At 38.7% G+C, this 18377-nt stretch overlaps 1 protein-coding gene across 2 annotated transcripts in view; it reads right to left on the minus strand.

The window, feature by feature from the left end:
• Nucleotides 1-18377, minus strand: part of SRGAP1 (SLIT-ROBO Rho GTPase activating protein 1) — a 139220-nt gene that overhangs the window by 42977 nt on the left and 77866 nt on the right. For both annotated transcript variants that reach the window (XM_071423524.1, XM_071423526.1), the window contains exons 4-7: nucleotides 17735-17797; nucleotides 7623-7805; nucleotides 7110-7238; nucleotides 11-232 (exon numbers count right to left, since the gene is read on the minus strand). In XM_071423524.1, the coding sequence (XP_071279625.1) occupies nucleotides 11-232; nucleotides 7110-7238; nucleotides 7623-7805; nucleotides 17735-17797 (597 nt within the window). The remainder of the gene's footprint in view (nucleotides 1-10; nucleotides 233-7109; nucleotides 7239-7622; nucleotides 7806-17734; nucleotides 17798-18377) is intronic.

Genomic DNA, 18377 nt, shown 5'->3' on the forward strand with positions numbered 1-18377 from the left:
GTGTACAGACCTCATCACCCATGTGAGACTGGAACTCAAATTTCATTGGTGGACAAAAAGCAGTAGGGTACATTTCCATGAATCTTTGCTTGTCACTGCGTGGCTCCAAGCAGTCAACTGCATTTTCAATGATGTCTAATCCCTCATGCCTGGAAGTTTCAAGATTATACTCTGCAGAAAGGTATGTTCTTAGGGCTCTGTTCAGACTAGCATGGTATCCAAGATCACAACACTAAAAAAACAACAAAGGGAAAAGAAAACAAATTTAAAAGGAGAAATGCCATTCCAATATCACAATCCTGAAACTGTCACTAAAATTATCTGTCCTGAAATTTTTCTATCTTTGAAGTATTTAACAAAATATCTTCTAAATTAAAATACACTACTGGGGTCAAGACAGTAAGTATTTAGTATTGCCAGTCTGTTGCAAAGATTAATGGACAGTTTTAGAAAAGAGATCAAGTGTACACGTGACAGTTTGCTTATCAGATAGGGAAGGGCAGGCACTGTATATCAATGAAATCTGGGGCCCCACACAAGTAGGCTTTTCAGCATCAATAGCATCTGTAAGCCCTGAATCCCCTGTTTAAACACACCCTAACATAACTATCATCTAAGTTAATGACAGCAGCAAAGTGAACTTGAAGCAATTCCTGCTTACCCTGCCTGTGCCCAAACCAAAACCTCCACAAATACTTTGAGCATAAGCAATCCATCTAAAATGCTTTTTCAAACAACAGGAAACGTTTAACAGCTTTTTCCCTGATCATGAAAATGTATTTAATATAAACACCTTATTTCCCATGCTCATATAAAGCCAGAAATGTATATCATGTTACTAAATGCAGAAAGTCATAATTTATGTATTTTTTTCCTATGAAATGGAATGTAATTGAACCCTAATTGGTAAAACACAAAGTTGTGTTTGTTCTTGAATTTTAAACATCCTCAATTTGCATTATTCATGTTTCATTACTATTTTAGAGAACAGCTGAATATATTTTAAAAATGTCATCGCAGTAGCATATCAGCTGATTGTTTCCCTACATTGTACAGTAAATACCCTCAGTTTCTGCTCAGTGAGCCTCCAAGTAAGGGGAGATGTCACCTCAATAGTGGCACATCAGTTTGCAAACAGTTGCATACAAAGCAGTGCTCTTTATTCAAACAGGTGAGATGTGCCCCAATCAGAGGGCACATCTGCCTGGCCAGAGCAGGCAGAGCACTCTGCTTTAGGGCACCCCTCAGTCCCCAGCCACTCCTCTTTGGTGCCCACCCACAGCCTGAAGTCACCCATCCCTGTAGGACTCCCAGGGTAACTATGGAGCTGGGTAAAGAAGCAATTTGGATTCAGTCCACTGTACCCTACATGCATAAATGCACTGTTCATATGAGTACCTCCCTCACAGCTATTACAAACCCCACAGGACTCATGGAATCACATTCCCCTCCCCTTCCTCTTGCTTATTTGAAAAAGGAGAGAAATAGACAGAGAGAGAGACAGAAGGAAAGAGCTTTCAACCTATTTACCAAACCAAAACCTGCGTGTAGAAGGGCATGAAACACTTCTGTAATGAACAGAAGGGAATGAAACACTTCACACCTTGACTTAGGTAGGGTAATGACTAGTGATGAAGCTGCTCTCTGAAATCTAACAGAGAGCTGTTTATTCACAACAAAGCTTCCATAAAGACTAAGTTTTCACTCCTAGCAAGTACTCAGGCAGTGACTGCAGATGGGACAGTGGCTCTCCAAAAAACCAGATGCTGAACCATTCAAACAAAATAGAAAAGATGTCATGTTCAATCACACACACATACCTTAACCTCTCTCTTTTGCACTCATAAAATGGAAATTTTTCTTACACTTACTAAAACAGCCACTCAACCTTTATACTGAAGTGCATCCATATTTCAAAGAACACCAGCCTCAAAAATACTGTTTCTAAAAGGAAAAGTCTCTTGGTGTTTTTCTCTTGTTCTATGTCAAATCAGATCTCATATTTAATTCACTATCTTGGATGAAAAAGACGGACTAAAAGTGCTGATAAGAAAGTGAATTGGGACAGCTGTTTTATTTCATGTGCATTAGTTTCAGAGAGACCTCAGAGAAGATTAAACTGAAAAAGAATTAGAAATAGAGGGCAGTGCCAGGTTTAGCATTGCCAACTACCCATGTGTTAGAATACTACAGACTGAATTTTGGCTCTGGTGGATTAATCCGAGTATTACTAGAAAGCTTATTGATTTACAATTAGAGCTGTGTGGGTTTCTGATGCAGCTTTTTTGCAAACTGGAACATAAAATTGCAGTCTTTATGCTGTGACACAACTTCACTGTTTAACCCTTAATCTACTCAGTCACTATCACCATGATCATCTTTGGCAAGTGATGACAGCTGAACAAGGCAACAAATCAGACAAGAAGAGGATTTTTCAAGTGAAGCAGAGTATCTTGCCAGGCTAAGGCATTTTCTTGCAATGCCAATGCCAGCAGAGAAAACAAAAATTAAATGCAGATTCTGAACTAATGCTTTATCACAAGTGTCTCTTTGAATGGAATTAAAAACATCTGAATTTGAAATTTTGCTTAAATTACTTATGTAAAAATAGAATTTGTATGAGGGAAGTTATTTTTTAAAAGCAAAACTAAACACTCAGACATCACAACTCTTACTTCTGCCATACCATAGCCCACTTTCCCTAAAACCTGGACACACAGGGTAACAACAACTCTGTCATAGTATCTTAGTTAACCAGAAAGAAATGTTCTGGTTTAATCTGCTGGAAAGATGGTTTAGAAAAGAGAGTTGTCTCTACACACACACACATGGACATGTATTTACATGATTTTCAGGAAAAATCTGTAGATTTGTGGAAAGACTTCTACAGTTCAAGTGAGCAACCACACTGTTAGCCAAAATAACCACGAGTGTTAGAGGCTCACTAGTCAGCACAGAGGGTCCAGCCAGGGTGCTCATCCATCTATGGGTCTGCTACCAGTCTATGGGATAGAGAGGTGAGATGTCACTTGCTGCACTAAGACATGAAGATGAGAAATAACAGAATGAAGTCAGATGAGGGATGCATTTGGGGTATGTGTGAAAAATTAATTTTGTAATTTGCATTTTATTCTTATTTGAAATTAAATCGGAAGCAGTCTCAAGAGCATTTACTGCCTTTATTGTACCCCAGAGTACATTTAGGCTTGAACAAAACAAACTGAAGTGCTTAGCACAGAGCTTCAACCAAACCAAGCTGCTCTTATTTAATTTAATTTTGTTTCAGGAATAGGAATAAAATTCTAACGTCAATGGAGAGAGGAATTAATAAAAAAAGCCTTAATCTCTGAATAAGTCACTTTCTAAGTATTTTGTTACACAGACATCCACATTCAAATCAAAGGGATCTAAGGGTACATACCATATTTATGAGGACTTACATAATAAAGATTGTGAGCTGCACACATTTTACCCTAGTTTTAAACTTGGTTTTATGAATGATTAATAAAGAACCTTTACAGAATAAATTAAGTTCACAATTGCTAAATGTTCCTTAATGTCTTAACGGTCCAAAGCATGCATACTGCAATTAGAGATTCAGTAACTACATTTTAAGAAAGACCAACACATTGATATTTTATTTATTTCAGCGGCAGAACTACAGTAAAGTTGTTTTGATCACTATTTCCTAGTATTTATCTTCAGATCATAAAAATGCATGGTAAGTCTGAAAAAAGGTCCTTACCTTCCCCTTACACAAATTTAATGGAAGTAAATGAGTAAAAGTATGTGCCATATGGACAGATGCTGGCACTAACAGTCAGATTAGCAGCACTGTATAGTTTGTTGTTCCTCTGAAACTCAGAATCTTAAAAAAATTTCTACATACTAGGTAAAGCTTATTTAATTCAGCAAATCTTTACTGGTTTTTATAGGTGCAAATAAAGAAAATAACTAATTCTGTCCTGCACTTGAACTAGATCCCACTCTAGACACCACAGAAGAAATATTTAACAGAAAATTCAAATTCCTCTACAATATGCAGGGGACAGAAATACACTGTGCATATCAAATCCTGTTTACCTCTCTGCTTCTTTGCAAATGTTGGTCTCATCTCTCAGCTCACTAACTGCATTAAATCATCCAGCTAAGACTCCAGCAATATTTTTATATTACTTTTATCACAAGAGCTTAAAATGAGCAACACATAATTTTTAGTTAGAAGCGCTGAGCTCTGTTAATGAAATGACAGAGTTGAACAGTTCAGACTGAGTTCAGATGGGGAACAGTAATTTAGGATTTTCCATATAAGCCTCATATATGGAAAATCAGTGGAATCCAAAGGAAAAATAGGTGACATTTTTTGTTTTTGTTTTTTTTTGTAAAAATGAGTAGTCCCACTCTGCTCCCCAACCTTGTTAGAAAAAAATTTATGGAACAGTTTATTGCATGTACTTAGCCTGCTTTCATTAGACACATTTTTCACTAGCATAGGAAGACATTTCATTTCATTTATGGGCAACACCAACAGCTTGGGGAGATCTAAATTCTTCCATTATCACTGGAATTGAGACACAGAGCAGAGGTAACCCCTTTCTGTACAGGCAAAGAGAGAGAGTTCAAGGAAGCACAGAAGTCAGGCTAGTAAAGCGGGACAAAATAGAGAGGGCAAAGAATGAAATTGCCACCACTGTTCTGAAAACTCCAAATTGTACCATGACATTAACAGATTTACAGAATGAGGTAGTCTGGACTGTTGCAACATATGGCCAATGGGAAGCATGTCTCACATTCCAATGATATAACTCCAAAACCTTGCCAAGATTCTTGCATTTACAAAAAGAGTTTCCTTTGTCAAGTGGCAAACACTCTGTCTAAATACCAGTGCTTTCACAGCATATTCTGATTAAATACAAATCTCTGAAAGACACTTCATTTAAACAAGCTCACAATTGGATTAAATTAGCTCTGAAGCAAATTCTGGTTGCACATGTTTACAGCCTACTCTTACAAAACAGCGATGGAAAGGGCAGCTAGACTTTCCATTTAAATTCCTTAGGGAAGAGTAATTTCTCAAGCCATTTTGCCAAAAGAATGTTATGCTGTACACTGGTCCATGGCTTTCAAAAAGACAAGCAGAGTAGATACAACTTTTCTGTGCTACTAAATATTGTAGAATGTATATTTTTCTTAAAGACTAGCAGTTAGGAAGCTCTAGTCTTCATGGTTGTGTAAATACCCTTACATACACACTAACTCCAGTAAGTGTTGGCTCTGTGTGTGTGTATGGACAGAAAGCTTCACTTCTCCTCCCCTCACAATTCTTTGTAAAGCTCCAGCCTGGTGGTTCCTCCCCTCAGTTTTCACTGCTACAGAAACCTCTGTGGACATCACTGAAGTGGATAAGAATCACATGCATCTTCCAACCTGATAAAGTTTTAGAAGCACACACTGGAGACATTCTCTGAGAAATGTGAACTTTGAAAGGGAAAGCAGGAGAGGTGACAAAATGAGCATCTATCCAGCTTCTGAAGGGGTATGGGTGATGGAAACAAAAAGAAAAGGACCTTTCCCTCTTTCCATAATCCAAGAAGAATATGTTCACATGTATGAGTGAACAAGAAGTTCACATGTATGAGACATGCCCTAATTACTGACCCAAAATCTGTCATCCTTTAAGCAGTAGCAGGAAAATCATCCACTAGGTAGGCTCAATTTCTCACTTGGGGGATACCCCAGCAGGTACAGAGCTTGTCCTTTGTTTTATGCCCTAATCTTCCACCTATAGGTCCTGGTAAACGCTTTCATTGCCTGGGCAACCTAGATGGGTGGATCAGGCTGTGCAAGTGGATGGATACAGACTAGAAAGGACAGGACACAGAATAAACCAGAAGAAATCAGGAGCAAACATGCAGTAGCAACTAGGAAAGTTATAAAAGAGATGTTGAAATAGAGACAGAAAAAAATTCTGAAAACACAAAAAAGATTAATTGACATCTTTTACAGGAAAGCAAGTAAGAAATGAAGCAAAACCATTTGAAAGGGAAAAGTTTTAACAAAATCCAGCAAGATTTTATAATTATAGAAACACTAGAAATTATAAAGAAAATATCAGTTTTTAGATGACATATAATAAAACACGTATATGGAGCTATTTTAGTCCATTAATCTTAAGAAGGCATTTTTCCCCTTCTCTGTGAAGCTTTGCTTCTCCAGTCAGTAGAAATGAGACTTCTTGTCAAATTCTGTATTAATTTATTCTATATTAGAAACCAGAGTTGCGTATGAATGTTGTTTACTATTGGAAGTAACATATGTTACTGTTGCAGTAGGCAAACATATTCAAGTATCCAGAATTTCAAATGGGCCACTTTTTCAGAGGTGAACCCACTGAGCCATTTAACCCTACAATGCTAGTGAATGAATGTTCTGGAGCTTGTGTTTGCTGTCTCTGTATCTTCTCTATCACATATGAAGTCAGCTTACAAAGAGGGTAGGATGTGATGAGGGTGCAGGATGCTCCCTCTGCATCATGGAAGAATGTCAGTAATACAGAAAACTAAATGCTGGCACAAGTCAACATTAGTGTATAACCTCATTCTTCTAGGATGTTCTCATAAAAACAACTTACTGAAAATAAGTAACAGGTATGCTGACAGTGATTGTGCCTGTTCTTCAAACTGCATGAAGTAAGAGTAAGAAGCCATTTTATGTATGATTCAATGACTAAATGAATGAAACTAAAGAGTTTTGAAAACATGGAAGAAATTTTTTCTTTTGAAATAAATATCATTAGATGACCAGTTAAGAAGTTTATATTGTAAAAAATACTTTGATTCCAGAGATCACACATAATTGCAATGTCATATTTTCTATTGACACATGGGGTGCAAACACAACGTTCAAACTTTAAAGGAATGGGTTCAGCATCTTACTGGCACTTTATTTTGTGGAAATAAGGGAAAAACTTCTGATTGTATCATACAATATTATAAACAGCAAATGTACTGTAGGCAACCCATATGACTAATATGTTCCCTTTAAAACAGAAAAAAAGTATTATTCCTGAAGAGAATAATAAACATAAATCCCAACATGCCAATACTTACATCGATCAGATCCGAAAGGTCGTGAATATAATACTTGAACACAGAAGCATTGGTTGCTTCAAGGGTGAGCAGGTATTCATTACGGGCCTTAATAGACTTCAGCTTGTTCTCAGAATATTTTGCTTGGCGCTAGGAAAGACATCTCATATTAATGTATTTTAATTACTTCATTTTTGGTAGCAGAAATGGTAACAATTCAAGCACACATTCCTAGTAACAAGAAAGAATCTTAATTTCTAGCCTGTTATACATACAACAGATAGAACCCAAAGTGAAAACTTAATATTTTGTTCCAAATGTGACAAATTTTACAGTAAGAATTATATTTGTAATGAAGTATCCCCTCTCTCAACTGAAACTATGTCGAGTTATCTATAACCCACAGCTAGTTTATTATGTGTACATTGCTTGATTTAATTTCCCAGTTGGATTTCTCTGTCTAATATTATGCCAAAGAATGTCAGAAATGCCCTGAATTTATTTCAAATGAAACAAAATTAAAGGACTATTTACTTTTTCCTTCATTTTTTCAATCTTCTTCACAGAGCTCCGTCTCTGGTGCCTTTCTTCTAGTCGAATATGAAAAACAGGGTCTCCTGACCTCCCAATCTGTTTTTCTTCTTGCTTCTCTGCCTCCTTCAGTTTGCTTTCAGCACTGATGCTCTCTGCATGATACATGTGGTATGTTTTCATGACCTGCAAAAGGCAAGAGTTAAAGAAGAATTAGAGAGAATGAAAATATAAAGGTATATACAGAAAAATCATAGGGTCTTTGAGAAAATGTTGACTTATAAACATGGATCTTGTGTAAGTTTCTTTGCCAGAGGAGACTGAGGACTTTTGGTTGCATTTTTCTTTTCTGATTTATTTAACAGTATTCCAAATAGGTATTTTTTTTCTTTCATTTTCTCTAATAGGAAAGAGCAAAGCCATTCTTAATAAATTTCAGTATTATCTTCAAGTGAAAATCTAAAATAATGAAAACAAAACTAAATCTGTGTCAGTACTGAATCTATCTGATATATAACCATCTTCTGGGCTAAGTAACAACTTGGCTGTGGACACAATGTTTGAAAGCAGAAGGATCCCTTAAACACTAGAAAAGGGGAATGAAGGAGAGGGAATGGGATGGGAAGCTTTGGCCTGGGAGCAAATCCCCAGATAGCCGGATGGCTGTCCATGGCCTGGAAAGAAGTGTCTGCCCACTGCACAGCCTGCAGACTGGGCCCAATCTAAAACCAGATGAGAACTGAAGAAGGGGCTGCCTGATGTGTAAGTTGTGAAAATGCTAGACCCAAAGGCATCTTTCCTCTACACACCTGCTGGGTCTGCAGATGAGAGAGCTTGGATTGCCAGTATGTAAATACATGTTTGCATGAAGAGGAAAAGGGACTGGGTTACCCCAGTCCTCCCTTTCTTCTCCAAGCAAGAAAAACCTCAGCCTAGTGGACAGCAGTCAATCACAACACCCACCTCTGCTGGATACGGCTGACTCCGCCCACTTCCACCAAAGGAAGCATCTTTCTGCCTTTTGTTGTTGGTTTCTTTGTGTTGTTAAGTTTAGAGCACTGAATAAAGCAGGAAGGCATCCTCAGGCAGCCAGAGGCCTCCTCTCTTCTAAAAGCTCTCACCAGCAGATATTATCTTTGGGTGGAGGCCACGCAAACCATTCAACTGAAGGACACACAGGCAGAAGGAATCAAACCAGCTGCTTGTGTGACCCATGGAGGAAACAGTTTTGAGAAGCTGCCTTGAAATATTCCTTTGGGAGAGTGTACTTTTTGTAACTGAGTATTTAGGCCAGCCTAAGGAGTATCCATGGAGTGGCAAAACACTACAGCTAGATATTGCAATTCACTACAGCACATCTTAGCACAGATCGACACAAACCAACTGCATGCCATGCCAGTGGGTGGCTGAACTGATGTTTATTTCAAGTCCTGTGCAACAGAAAGACAGACACTTTCAGAGAAATGCAATTTTGCATAACAATGTAGGTTATACACCATAACTGTGTATGCCACTACTTAAGACTCATGCCCCTGATACTAAAAATGAAACAGACAACTCTTCACCAGCTTCCTGTAGTAAGGTAAAACAGCTGGTGACAAACACTAAAAGTGGCCCTGTTTTTATTTTAAGAAACATATGCTTATAGCTCTGTGGTGGAAAAAACCAAACTGCCTGGAGCAGGACTCTGTGTTATTGCTGCTGCTCCTCTATAGCACTCTGGGCTCCAACGCCCAAGCAGAGGGCAGAGCTCCCTGTCCAAACACTGCCTACACCCACTGGGAACAGCTGCTGCCCCACTAGTTCACATCTGCACGGATGAGGCAGAAAAAACTCCCAGGGACAGACAAAGCTGGGTTAGGAAGAGAAGGCAAGCCCACAAGGGTGAGGTCTGCAAGGTTCCCAGTCTAACTAAATAGCATGTTCAGTCTCCTGTATCATGCTCTGCTCCAAAGGCACTCTTACAGCTGTTGATGATCAGTACCCAGGGAGCTTAACTCATACAGCCACATGGAAACAAATGAATTACTGCAAAGAGAAGAAAAGGACTTTTCACAGAAATGGTTTATATAATAAAACAGAAAAGCACAGAAAGTGATATGGCTCTTATTAAAAATGATAGGGAAAGGAATTTAAAAGCAAGGTTGTGCCCTTTTCTTCTGGCCTTTCCATTCAAATCTTTTAAGCGTTTCTTTACATAAGGCTAGAGGTGTTTGCTTTTATTTTTTATCTTTTGTTCTGTGTCATCTCTAGAGACTTTTGAGTTGGTGGGACAAGACTAATTCATGTGTCTTACCACCTAGAAAAGTTATTTTCTTTTGCAGTCTGCCTGTGGAGGGAACTATGGGTCCTGACGGAATTAACCCAAGAATTCTCCAAGAGCTGGCTGATGTCATCACAAAACCTCTCTCTCAGTTTTTGAGCAGTCTTGGGAATTGGCAAAGTCCAGGCTGGCTGGAAGCTGGCAAATGTTGCCCCAGTTTTCAAGGACAGGAAGGGTTCTTCCTGCAAACTGCAGGTCTGTCAATCTCACTTCAGTGCCTGGCAAAGCTATGAAGGAGATTATTCTGGGATGTATTGAAAAACACCTGAAAGACAACACAGTCACTGGTGACAGCCAGCACAGCTTCATGAGAGGGAAGTCCTGTTGATCAAACTTGATTTCCTTTTATGGCAAGGTAACCCACGTAGCTCCCACCAAGGGAAGTCAGCTGATGTAATCTTGGATTTCAGTATATCTTTCAATACTGTCTCTCAGAGTACCCTTCTGGATAAAATGTCCAGCACACAGCTGGATAAACACCTCATGTGATAGGTGAGCAACTGGCCCCTTGGTTGGGCATAGTTATAGTGAATGGGGTGAATCAGTGAATCAGACTGTGACCTGTCACTAGTGGGGTTCTGCAGGGCTGTCTTAGGCCCTGTGCTCTTCAACATCTTCATTAATGACTTGGATGCATGACTAGAAGGCGTACTAAACAAGTTCACAGCTGATAGAAAAAATTGGGAGGAGCTGCTGACTCCCTCCAAAGCAGGGAGGCCCTGCAGAGAGACCTTGACAAATTAAGAGAACTGGGCAATCACCAACTTCATGAAGTTCACCAAAGGAAAGGTATTGGGACTGTGCATCTGTGATGGGGCAATCCTGGATGAATGGAGAGACTGGGGAATGAGAGGCTGGAGGGCAGTACCATGGAAAGGAACCATGGGGTCCTGGTTGAGGGGAAGTTGGATATGAGTCCACAGTGCCCTGGCAGCCAGGAGGGCCACCCATGTCCTGGGAAGCATCAGGAACAGCACTGCCAGCAGGCAAGGCAGGGGACAGCCTCACCTTAATAACTGTGTGCAGTTTTGGGAGCCACAATAGAAGAGGGATATAAAGCTATTGGAGACTGCCCATAGGAGGGCAACAAAGATGGTGAAGGACCTTGAGGGGAAGCTGTCTGAGGAGTGGCTGAGGTCATTTGATCTTTTCAGCCCGAAAAACAGGAGACTGAGGGGAGAGCTCATTGCCATCTGCAACTTCCTTATGAGGGGCAGACATTGATTTCTTCTCTGTGGTGACCAGTGACAGGTCCCAAGGGAATGGACTGAAATTGTCATGGGAAGTTTAATTTGGATATTAGAAAAAGGTTCTTCACCCTGAGGGTGGCTGGGCACTGGAACAGACTCCCCAGGGAAGTGGTCACAGCACTAAGCCCTGCCTGAGTTCAGGATAACACTCTTAGGCACATGACATCACCCCTGGGGATGGTGTTATGCAGGGCCAGGAGCTGGATTCTATGATCCTTGAGGGTCCATTCCAACTCAGCATATTCTGTGATTCTGTATCAAATATATCTCAAAGTTTTCTAACTGTGTCTAAAAGCACCTAAGTGGTGAAACAAGGATTTGTTCTGCTTGCCAAAAGCAGCAAGCATTGAAGTTCTTAAACTAGCAGATTATGTTCTTAAACTAGCATAAATGTCCTTCTGCAGTGGCTGACATTTCAGCTTGCCTCCTTGCTGAAAGAAGCACTCCTTGAAGGAGTACAAGGGTATCTCTGTTCTCACCAGTATCTCCACACTGACTCCACTAGCTTCACATCACCAAGGAGTGTTTCTTCCTCTCACTGCTTGCTTACAGCACATGCTATCAAATTCAGAGTGTCTCACTCCACACTGATAGATAGGCAAGTTTTGGGGGAGAACTACATGGAACTCATAGCCTTCACGGGGAATGAAGATGTCTACTTGAAATCCATGTTCTCAAAACAAACTCTGCACAAGTTCTTGGTACAAATGGTTTCCTAAATAACTAAAATTCAAAAAGAAGTTCTTTCTCTGTATTCACAGAGCTGGACATCAGTCAGTCAGTCCTACCCAAGCCTCACTGGCTTAGGAATCAATATAGACTCTATAAAGAGCAATGATCAGCCTAGGCACGTGACTCCTGTCCAGTTTATGATATTGATAGCATGCTTATCTCATGCACTAGTGACATCATTATTTTGCAAGCCTTTGGGGAAATGTCTTAATGATTTCTCAGCCTTTTTCATGATGTGTCAATGCTTTTTTAAGAGCTGATATTGCAGCAGCTGAACTTAATTTGAGAAAGCATTAGAGAGACACGTATGGAAAAATAAATGGGAATAAGCTAGGGAGCTGGCTTCCAAGTATTTCAGCGCATACTTCCCCAACAAATTGGCTTACAATTTGCTGGCTAAGTTGCATATATGATTCTTTCCCTTAACACTATGTCATCTTTTTGCCTTGGAGTTTTTAAGACTGTTAGATGTTGTTAAACACAGTAACAGGCTTTCCTAAATAGACTTATTGTATGAAAAGTTCTGAGATTTGTAGGCCTCTGATCTGTGAACATGCAACGGATTCACAGACCTGTTATTCAAACTATGAAACATGTAATAATTCTTCTCAAATGTCCACCAAACTGTTGAACTGACAGATCATCCTGTGTGAGTATCCATCACCTGAACTGACTTTAGTTAGTCTCCAAAGTGTTTACTGATCAGCTATCAAGTATGCACTGAAAAGAGAGCAAGGTTGCAGTTTTGCAGATGCTGAACTGCCATAATGATATTTGCTGCATTTCTCCACTGTAGTGAACCAGCATTGTTAAAAGCTTACTAGTACCTTTCTAAAATTAAATACTGAGTTTCTCTTCTATTAATTTAGGAGGTTTATTCTGCTGATCCAGGTATGTAAAATATATATTTGTCAGATGACTGTGTCAGACTACAAGCAGATGAAAAAAATTTTGCTACCCTAACTATGTACTCTCACATTTTTAGGTGACAGACTGTTCACTTGGTAGCATAAACATCTCAATTTGTGTGCCAAAGTTTCAGCATCATTTGTAAGAGCTCAGCAAATAGGCTTAAGGCAGAAGATAGTATTTATCACAAGGAAGGGCACACTAGAGTATATCCCTAGGTAATTATTTTATTTAACTCCACAGTTGTTATCTAGGCAAATTCATCAACAAGACAGTAATTAGTGCTATACTTCTATGGGCCATAAGTGAAGAATGTTCCCATAGCAGGGGACTAGCTTTCATTCTCTACACAGGTCCTTCTTTTCTAGAAAACTCAAACCAAGGCAAGATTGAAAGCTAGAGAGTTAAAATAGATTGAAATTACTGTGTTAACATGTACTTTATTTTTATAATAAAACTGCATAATTAAGAGCCTTTTCACAGTGTTTCTCGGGAAATAGCAATTTCCTAGCTTATCCCTGGTGTATTTATCATGTTTGAATTGTTTTAGAATTGTCTCTGCTAAGCTGTGAGTTCCTCTCAGAAGGTGAAGTCACAAAGGTTTCATTAAATTGGGTTAGTTAGTGCTCTGCACAAGAAATAAGCAAAATCTTATGCCAATTTTACCACAGCAGTGGCCTCTAACAGTTAAGCAGGCTCAGTATGAGCTGTTGTCAGCATCCTGTTCACTCATTCCAAGGCGAACTCTGCTGTGGTTTTAGGAATTGTCACTTATATATTATTATCAATACAGGACTGCTGATTTCACCTTCTCATATCTCTGATGTGCCACAGTAAACTGAACTTAACTTTTGAAGAGGAATCAGATTCTGTGTTATTTCGGCAAAGAAAAAAATAAAATCTGGCATCAACTACCTTGAAAAATTAAATAGCCAGGATTTTTCAAGAGTAAGATAAATCAATGGAAAATGGAAGTGGCACAGCAGCTCTGTCTTTTTTAACATCCAAGTTGCTTGGGACTGTCCTCACTTTTTCCTTTTTCTGAATACTTTACATTTGCGTTGCTTGTGAAATGTGTGATGCCAGTAGGATTAATTTGGAAAGCCAAGTGGGAGACATGAAGATATACTTTTATGATGTGCATCACTTTTCTACACCATTTGCCCTCAGCCTTATTACTGGAACAGCTTTGTATTTTCAGCAAACCTGTGACCTTCCTGATGTCTTTAGAGGACATTTATGAATATGTCCTGACCCCTAAATAAGTCCAGTGAAAGCCTCTCTCCAACACAAGAGAAGTGTCTGCCTACCTTCTGTTCCCTGTCATTCCCCATCATTCAGATACTATGGCTATATACCAGTATCTGATCTAAGAAGGCAAGGTATTTTAGCTTCCCAGAGAAATAAGAGTTTGACTGGGGAGTTTTCTATGTTGCAAAGATGATTTATTGCAAAGTCAAGAATCTGTTGTTTCTTTAAGTCAATGTGTAAGAAGATTTCTAAATCAATCAGCTCACAAAAGTAAACCAAACATCTTCCAGCTTTCAGTTTGACCAACTTTTCTTCCTGTAACTGCCAGGAAAACTCCTATCTGTGACCCCACACAATTAACTGAGCTGCCCTTTCCCCACCCCCCTCACTCAAAAGGTACATTTCATAGTAGTTTCTATAGCTTATATTCTTATCTGAAACATGGGACTGATTCCTGGCCTGCACTGGCTAAAGTGTGGTAAGGAGAGGAGTAAGGGAGGAGTGCAGCTGCTGGGATGCTGCAGACCTGAAAATACCAACTGTCTGGCACAGCCACAGAGACACCAGGCACAGCTTTAAGCACTTGCCAGTCATAATTCACTGAACTCACAAAGATACAAAGTGAAGCTTAGCTATTAAATTGGTTTTAGAATGATGTCTTCAGTCATAATTTTAAAATGCATGCATAAAATACTGAAAATTGAAAATACAGAATTTTAAAGTGCATTTTTGTTAGTTGTAAAACATGTCAAAAACCTATGTAATGTAACATTTAAAAAACCCTTTACATAGAAGAGATGGAAAATTAGAAAGTAAGGTTTCCCTTACAAAATTCTGATTATTCCAGCAAAATAAGCCTGTTTTGTTCTGAGAACATCTGAAGTTGTGGTTCAGCTGCTTCTGTTCTTATTTCTTCAACAATCCTGTACATGATGTGTAGTTTTAATGAGGACAGCACAAGCTAAAGGCCTTAATTTACAGACCTTTGCTGTAAGATAAGGCATGATGATAAGAAATAACCGGATTATTAAAGCTTCATACACACTAAAAGCTCTGATACTTGCCCCTTGCTCAAAGGCTTTAGAGGTATTTAAATTCCAATATGACACCACATTCTAAGTTACACTTCATGAAGGCACCTCTCCTGTCAAACAGAACTAAGCAGTAGAGAGAGACTTCAGTATTAGTATATTACTCACAGATTTCATATCAATTTGCTTTTTTTTTTTTGGACACAATGATTTATCTCACAATAGAAAGACTGATTTTTTTTAACTTTTTCCCCTCTATAAATCATGGGGCAAACAAGTAGATGACATTTCCTTTTTGTGACTGAGAAATGTCAATTGCTGGAGATTAAAACTGTCGATACTCATCCTGATAAGGCCACTATGATCTTATTCTGTACACAGTAAATGTCATAAAGAATTAAAAACCCCATGAGGTCCCCATGCATGAGGTCCCCATCTGTCTAGATACTGTTCTATCTTTATGTACATGAGCAGATAAAATACACAGATATGATGATGACCATTCTAAACATTCAAGCAGTGAAACAGATGCCACTCTGCACCATATTGTCACTTTATTATGTGTGGGCTTTATTTAGCTAAATGTGGACATGTACAGCTGACCAAGCCCTTTGCAATCAATGAAAAGCTGGACAATGAAGTTAACAGTACAGATCACTTAATCTGAAGCAGATTCTTGCATCTGATTAAAGGGGTCTCATCTGCTCATATTAGATTTCCAGGGACTTTAGCTGGAACACAGATAGAATGCTAAGATATTTGTATCTACACTGCAGATGTCTGAAAATCAGGTAAAGTAAATCCCAAGAAACCATCTTGCAGCAGTAGCCTGACTCAAGTTGTAGAAAAATTCAGAATTTTTATAACATAAAAAATATTCCCATTTAAAAAATAAATCTTTAATTCTAAGAAAGGTATTAGCATGCACTGGAAGCCATAATATGAAAGTTAATACCTGATTAAATCTGATGGTTATCAGTGTGCATATATAGCACTAGTGTGAAGAAAAAGAATGAAAATACTGAAGTCCAGTCCTGCAGATTTTCAGTGGCACTTCAGAAAAATATTTCAGCACATGCTTCACTGTTTCCCTACCCTGGGAGCACAGGCACTAATCCCAAGCCTTGCCAGACACTGGAGTTATGCAACTGTTTAATTGAAACAAGGCTGTATCTTCAGGGCTTATTCAGCACTGAAGTCCCACTTGTGCCATGGCTCCGGCAGGCGCTGATGCCCCAGCTGAGGGAACTGTCTGTGCCTATCGCTGCTTTGCAGAAGCTGATCCCAGAACACTTCACTGACTGCAGGCCTCAGCCAAGAAGGATTTGCGGTGTCACACCCTACAAAATCATGGTGGTTTCAGACAAACAAAACCCAAAGAAAATCTCAAACAAACAAAATAAAAAGTGGTGGTTTGGGAAGGCTTTGGGAATCTGTCCGTAACAATTAAAAAGACCTCAGGGCAGAAAGACAAGACTAATTTTCTTTGCATCTCCTTTTTGCCACGTAAGTTTTTCTTGAGTTTAAATGTTCTTCATCCACTGATGGCTGCACGGTTTTCCCTAGGTCAAAAGAAAAATCACCAAGATGCACAAAACTAATGTTTGGGCTCTGCCTGTGGAGAAGTGATCACTGATAGTTTCCTAAACTTCACAAATATTTCTTGATATCAATACTGTAAGCGTTTTTTTTTATGGTCCTCCAATTCTTGAGGATGGGGAACAGAGGTGCCTAGAGATTGTTATACAGGGTACTGGAGCATATATGTTTCAGTTCTTCCAGACAAAAAAAAAGAGCATTTAAATGTACAATTCCTGAATGAGAAGAAATCAACAGGCTTTTATAAGAAATGCATATCACCAATTCATCTTAATTCTACAGCTGTGTTTCAAAAAAAGGGTAATTGTTGCTTTTTTTCTTTTTCACAACATACTACCTCAGAAAATAGCTGGGGAAATAGTTATCAGGTAGACGAGACATTGTTTTGTAGTACCAAGTTGTGTAAATGGGTTTCAAACAAGAAAATAGAAATTCAGACCTAAGTTCTCTCAGATTTGCCTATGGATTAGCAGGAGCTTGCCAGAATGTTCACAGTGGTTTTTTTCTTGATCTCTCTAAATGGTATGGGAAGTCTACAAAATGCTCTGTTTTTCTTCTCATTATTTACTTATCTGAGTCAGGGATGGGGAAGGGCACATAAGTAACATTTAGACAGCACAGCACTGGATCTGCAAACCTATGATTTTTAGAGAGTGTAGACCACAAGTCAAACTAAGCAGATGGCAGCATGGACAAAAACAAAGCAGAAAAGAAAGAATTTTGCTCTGGCAAGCTCTGAGTAGAAATGTCTCATTAATAAACAACAAAACTTCTAATAAATTGGCTTACCAGAGTCTGGGGGAAAAAAGGGTTGCAAGTAAAGAGTAATCCTGAAAGCATTATCATACGTATTATAACAAGTGAGTAGTCTTTTCAAAAATATAGTTTAGGCTTGTGTAAAACATAAAAATAAGTAACTCCATTGGGGGTAACTTAGTCAATGAAAGTCCACTTAAAGCTTACAGAAGTAGTCTGATATGGAATTTGTATAAGATAAGCTAAGTAAGTAACTGTACTTACTGTGTAAAGCTCGTTAAGTACTTTCATTAAGTCTTCATGAAGCTGAAATGAAATCTCTTTACTCTGTAATTAAAAAGAATCATTAGAAATGGGCATGTAAAAACTGCATCATACATTTGTTTCTTGATATTTATACTCATTGCTCATCCTAGACGGTGAATGCAATATTGCTCCCAAAAACCATTCTGAATTACAATGCACTAAAAAGAGTGATTCAGGGATGCAGAGGCAGACAGATAACATCTGGACAGAAGACTCCTAAAAAGAAAGCCAGAAGTAGTTTTAAGGTATTTTTCCCATAAAGCATCAGGAAATTAGGTGCCAACAGAAAGGGGAAAGTTCAAGATTAATGTTTTTAATAGAACAAACTGTGTACTGTTTTATAAGTGCTATGATATATACAAAAACGAAACCATGCAGAATGTGATATTCTAGAGGGACATCCTGCCCAATTTTGCATCTAGTCTTTGTTTCTCAGCACATACAACTATCTAAATATTTATGCAAGAAATAATTGTGGCTCCTCTTTGAAACAGATAGCCAACTGCATAATATTCCACAGAGTGGGCTGCTGAACCAGCTTTGTTTAGCTTTTCTGGACTGTGACTTTACTTTCATTCTGACCCAGAAAAAAAAGAAATGC

The sequence above is a fragment of the Agelaius tricolor genome, unplaced genomic scaffold, assembly GCF_023055355.1.
Source record: "Agelaius tricolor isolate 1412-34295 unplaced genomic scaffold, bAgeTri1.0.p SCAF_3, whole genome shotgun sequence".
Taxonomy (NCBI): domain Eukaryota; kingdom Metazoa; phylum Chordata; class Aves; order Passeriformes; family Icteridae; genus Agelaius; species Agelaius tricolor.